Raw genomic sequence first — 5,793 nt, forward strand, 5'->3', positions numbered from 1 at the left:
GTCAAAACATTTTTTTTATCATATGTACAAACGGTAAAACCATGTCCAAAACGGGTGAATTTTTTACAGGGTCCTAAACTATATATATGGATTACATTTATTGGTGTCGATCGATAATATTTCGAAACTATAATTTATTTGTGACTTTTTTTTTAGAATGTTTTTTGTAAGAATTCTTTTATTGTTCAAAATCCTTAAAAAAGATAATTATATTTTGTATTTCTAATACAAACCCACAAAACCCGACCTATAAAAATCCGTATAACCCGATTTAAATTAGCGAGTTTGAATTTTTATATTTATAAAAATACTCACGAGCCCTACGCGGATGAAATCTTAGGACACACTGATTACAAACCAACATTCTATTGAATTTAAAATAATTATTCAGATTTATTCAAAAAAAAAAAGTTATTCAGCTTGGTACACTGAACTACAGGCCAGAACTACATATCAAAATCATTTTAGTCTCCCGTCTCCGTTATTTGAGATTAATTGGTGGGACCACTATATACACTAATTGTTGACGTTGTTCATCATGAATGGTCTATCATTGACGGACATGTATGACCAGGACCGTACTGTTTGTTGTTGACACTGACATGAAATTATTTGAGCAGTGGAACCCATCATCGTAAAACACTTGCCATTGAGATTTGATCCATTAATCGATCGAGCGGTTGAGATCAACCAATTAATAACTTGTGCCAAAACTAAGCTAGCTCTCTCATCCTAATTATTATAAACCTTCCGGCCGAGTTTATCACACCTGATTGGAATGGATGGGCATAATACTAATTGAATAAATTGGATTAGACTCAAGCCGAAAATGTTTCAAAAGAAAAAGATCGACTCAACCCGAAACTTGTAAGATGAGATTTTCGTTTGGGAGTTGGAGCTAAAGATCGATGTCATACCATGTGAGTTGCTCAAATCCAAACCAACCAGAAAAGAGGGGAGGCCGTGATGCTGGTGACAACAATGGCAATTGTAAGATGACAAAGAAGAATGAAAAAGAAGAATGAAGAAGAAGAATGTAGAGGAGAAACAAAACGCACAAGTCAGATTTTATCAAACTAGCAACGCTATTTTGCTACTGACATGATCGAAGATGTATGCTTTCTCAATTTGGTGCGTGGAAATGGAATAATGAACTTACATGCAATATGGCCAAAAAGCTTTTCCGAAGTGAAAGTACGTACGCAATACATATATCCTTCTAGTCGTGGCTAAAACTTATCCCGGATGACGCCGGACGGTTATAACCGGCGCCAGTCTCTAAATCTCCCTCAGTTTCAGTTGCTAAAGAGCAACGACAAGACTGTAGGGATCCAATCAAGTGGTGCTTATTTTATCGTATACATAATAAGATAAGTTAAGGGCATATATACCCTCCAAACATTACTTAATATAAACTGCATGAACTAAAATCCTAGAAGGCCACTCAGTCTTTTCAGTGCTTCTCCACGAACCCCTTGATCCCTTCAATGAGACGCTCAGTCTCTGCAGCTGTTTCTGGGTCCATGTCAACTGCAACCTTATTGAGATAGAAGCTGTGCATCATTCCCTTGTTCATCAGAATCTCCACATCTTTGTGCGCCTTCTTCATGGCCTCGTAGTACTCCATCTCTGTGTCAATGATCAGGTCCTTCTCCGCAATGCACAGCAGGAACGGCGGCAACTTCAGCCCTTCCAACGGTGGAGCCCTCGACCCCATCGGACACGTAATAGGATCGTCTTTCGTCGACCCCTCAGGTAGGGCAAGCCCCAAGAACTTGTCCACCATATCAAGTGTAAGGAATGGAGACTGGGGCTGCTCCAGCTCCGACTTGCTCCTCTCCGACCGAACGAAACCCGGGTGGATGGGGATCCCGCCGGCGAGTTTCAGTGGACTCAAGTCTATATTCCCCGCTTTAGCCGCCACGTGGTGGACAATGTTCCCTCCAGAGCTATCTCCGATGAGGAAAACTCTGTTGAAATCGGCATAGCTGAGAAGCCACGGCTCTTTTTGTTCCGCTAGGGCAACAGAACGGAGCCAAAGTAGAGCAGAGTAGCCGTCTTCGATTGCCGCCGGGAGGCGGTGCTCCGGTGATAGGCGTTGATAAACGGACACGACAATGGCGTTGGCGGAGCGGGAGAGCTTAGTGTATATGTGGTAGTACATGTACCAGTCAGCTTGGCTGATGCAGAAGCCTCCTCCATGGAAATGAAGTATGATGGGGAGCTTTAGTTGCTCACCTTTGACTTTGTTGTCATCGATTTCCTCTGGTTTTGGCTGCTGCTCCGGGAGGTAAATCCGGACACGAAGGCCCGAGTTTTGGTCGACCAACACGTCCTTAGTGGCCACTCCTTCGATGAATTCGTCGTGGGGCGGGACTGGCTCGGCCATGAACTTGACCTCGGGAGGTCCAGTCCATGTTCGGTCGACTGAGCCATCATCATAGACTCTTAGCCAACCGGACACTTCCTGGACAAGCTTCTTGTTATTATCACTGACCATGATGATAACGAAGATGATAATGATCGAGGTCGAGTATATATTTAGATTTGAGAGTGAACGAATATGGCCCGTTAGGTCTAGTTAGCTAGCTACTTATATAGAAATAGAAGTTCAGAGCTATGAGCAAATATCTGAGCCACCAAGAATTTTCTCAAATTGTGATCAGGAATTATAATTATATGATATCAGATTATCAGTCATCTAATTAATTAGTTGTTCTCTTCTCAGACCAAGAAAGGTCCAAGTCTTCTTTTCATATAAATCTTATGGTATGTACGTGGTTGACCTCTTTCCATTCCAACATCCTTTTCCTATGTCATAGCATATTTTAATTCGTGAGAAGTTTGAGTGAATTCCCTTTGTACATGCGGCCAGATTCCTGAACATGCAGCCCTAGTATCTCGATCGGAGAATCCCCTTATGATTTTCTACCTCAAATCATACACCAAAAACAAAATGGTACAGCAAAAAAACCTGCAGAATCCCATAGATATCAAAGATTTAGTACGTTCGTCAGTGTTCGCATGCACCAACTCTTTGATAATTTAGTATCACTAAGGCACTATCCTAGTAGCTTGACACTAATTAGGGCTTCGATCTTGTGATATAGTTCATTATATTGTCAACATGAGCAACACTGAGAATATTAATTAATCCTTTAATCTTATGCCGATATAGAGCCAGCTCTAAAAGAAGCAAATGAATAAAAAGGGCTTGGTAATTTGGTCTAACCAAATGAACAAGAGACTTTTTTTTAATTACCTATGAACCATATTGTATAGCGTTGTTATACACGTTGTAACAATAGCCTTGAAATAATACCAAATTGATGATAAACGACTTATCATTTTGGATAAGAAATTTTTTTTGAAAAGCTATTCAGAAAGGAAAAAACAAAAATGTATCTGTTGAAGTTACAATGGACGTGTTTCACGATCGAGAAATGTAGGGCGCGGGAAACAAAACTTTTGACCCAGAATCTTGTGGCTCGAAATATCATCGACAGGGTATAATGGTTAGTTCTTCCCTACACATGTGGATATGAGAGCTAGAGTGAACGAATCATAGATGGTGGGTAATTGTGGGGCTTCTGTACGTTGGAGGTGGGAACCGAGTCGTCTTCAGCAGCACCCCGTGGAACCTACGGTGTAAAATATCTCAACAAAGAAAACCAAATAGTTTGTCTGGATAAAGTTTATATGGCCGGATTGAGTTGCATGTCTTTTAATTGTTGATCCAGTTTTCGTGCCAAAAAATAATTGATCCTGTTTGTCCAAATTCTATCTTAATTAAGCAGGTGGCTATCACAGATCACATACTTGTCGTCTTTTTATTTTATCTTGTGTAACACGATCAAGATTAGATGTGTAGTGCCAACTGCCCACCCATATTCTAGCTGGCAGAAGTTCCAATTTAATTGCATGAAAAAATGATCAGTGAGGGTTGATGAAATTAATTATTTGTGAGCCTATGCGCGCATTCATATAAGTCCACACTTAAAAAGTTTTTACGGAGTAATGAGATCATCCACCAAAAAGTTTTCCATATTGAGAATGCGATGGCTGTTGAATCTTGGTTGCAAGATCTTGAGGTCCAAGTATTGGGAAATTTGTTCGCAGGTTCATCATAACCTTATTGGCTCTGAAACAATTTAGTGAAAATTTCCATGGATGGTGCGCAAATGGGGTACCCAAGGCTGCTTTCAAGTTTCAACAGTTCTGTACTTGACCATAGAACAAGTAATATCAGTGCGCACTACTTTATGTCACCTAATAGAATTTTCTGTGCAAGTGTATGTATGGTCAAAAGAAAATGCAAAAGCTCATGGCGAAGTCCTCATCAAACTATTCAAGCTAAAATTTGAACAAGAAAAATGATCTGTCTTTCTGTGTATGTGAAGTTCTTATATGATGCCTACCTTGATCTGTACGTGTTAGTGATAGTCGGTAGCTAATTCATACGGGTCTAGTTTTTCTTCTATTTTTGTGGTGCGAGTCTCTGTTAGTCACTTAGTCTACATTTTCTATTGGCTTATATATGCAACTGTGTGCTTGATTAAAATGGAATGATCTTCCTCTAGACGTATATGTACCGGTCCTATAATTAAGGTTGTTGATTTTTCTTTTTTCCAACAATACTCGATCCATGGGAAAAAAAATCTCAACCATTTATTTTTTTTGCCAAAATACTTATCTATGTATGGACATATGATTTGATAGCAAGGAACATGATTCAATGATGGAAGCCATTCATTGTGAAACTAATTCTTGTCTTACTATTTATCGGAAAAAGAAGCTTGCAGCTAGGGGTAGTATTGGAAACATCAGGTCGTATTTGAGGGGGAGTTGGTTAAATAAGTTGGTATCTGTCTTGTCATCAGCAGTTGTTAGGGTGGCAATTAGTTGAAACGGTTAGGTTTTGACCCAAAACTAAGAGCTGAACTGAACTTTAACTTCAGTTCAGTTTTCAGTCTTCCAACAAGCCAAATTGAAAACTAAACTGATTAGTTCAGTTCAGTTTTTTCTGGTTTTTTTTTCAGTTTTTTTTTTCAGAAATGAAAAAAAAAACTGTAGACATAATCAATAATGTAAGGATTACAAGCTTCTACAATACAAAATCAATAAATGATACAAGGATTACAAGATTCTGCAATACAAAATCAATAAAAGTCATTCTGCAATCTAAAGTCCCCAAAATAAGAAACTATGAGGCTGCAGATGATTTCCTCTCTAATATAAAAAATGTTTTTCCTGCAATAGAGGGAAATAAAACAAGCTTTAATACAAGCGCTTTTGTTCATCGTCAACAAGACCAATTTTATAATCAAATGCAAATTAATATGGCATATTAAAACCTCATACAACAAAACATAATTAAACAAAAAAGAAACAACCAAAGTTTAAAACAATAACAATAGTACTGCCTTGTTATTGATGCAACATGAATTGAACCAAATAATTAACAAACAAACAAGACTAAGAAATTGACAAAAGGGTTGAATGAAAATCAAACAAACTAAAGAATCAAAATAGATTCTGCTAATATACAATGACTCATGTATAAGCAACTTCATTCTAATTGACTGATGTCCACTCATGGAAGGGCACAGGTTTTGAATTAGCTGCCGACTCATTCATTCAAACACGGTAGAGAAAACGGAAGGAACTCCTACCATGAATGTGTGAATGATTTGGGAGATAACATCAAACAATCAATCAATGTACGAGACATAGTAGTACACTTTTATGAACAGAGGCAAAGGCGTGAAGCAGCTGGTTTATAGCTTCTTGGCT

The 5,793-nt window shown here is 38.5% G+C and overlaps 1 protein-coding gene across 1 annotated transcript; it reads right to left on the bottom strand.

The window, feature by feature from the left end:
- Positions 1–1,138: 1,138 nt before the first annotated feature.
- On the bottom strand, positions 1,139–2,585 carry LOC126802391 (probable carboxylesterase 15). Its single transcript, XM_050530012.1, has one exon. The coding sequence runs from the start codon at positions 2,498–2,500 to the stop codon at positions 1,454–1,456; it is 1,047 nt and encodes a 348-aa protein (XP_050385969.1). The 5' UTR covers positions 2,501–2,585; the 3' UTR covers positions 1,139–1,453.
- Between the last annotated feature and the right edge of the window lie 3,208 nt (positions 2,586–5,793).

The sequence above is a fragment of the Argentina anserina genome, chromosome 7, assembly GCF_933775445.1.
Source record: "Argentina anserina chromosome 7, drPotAnse1.1, whole genome shotgun sequence".
NCBI classification, from domain to species: Eukaryota; Viridiplantae; Streptophyta; class Magnoliopsida; order Rosales; family Rosaceae; genus Argentina; species Argentina anserina.

Excerpts from the sequence above, each read along its gene's own strand:
- LOC126802391 (XM_050530012.1), bottom strand. The coding sequence starts at position 2,500 with ATGGTCAGTGATAATAACAAGAAGCTTGTCCAGGAAGTGTCCGGTTGG.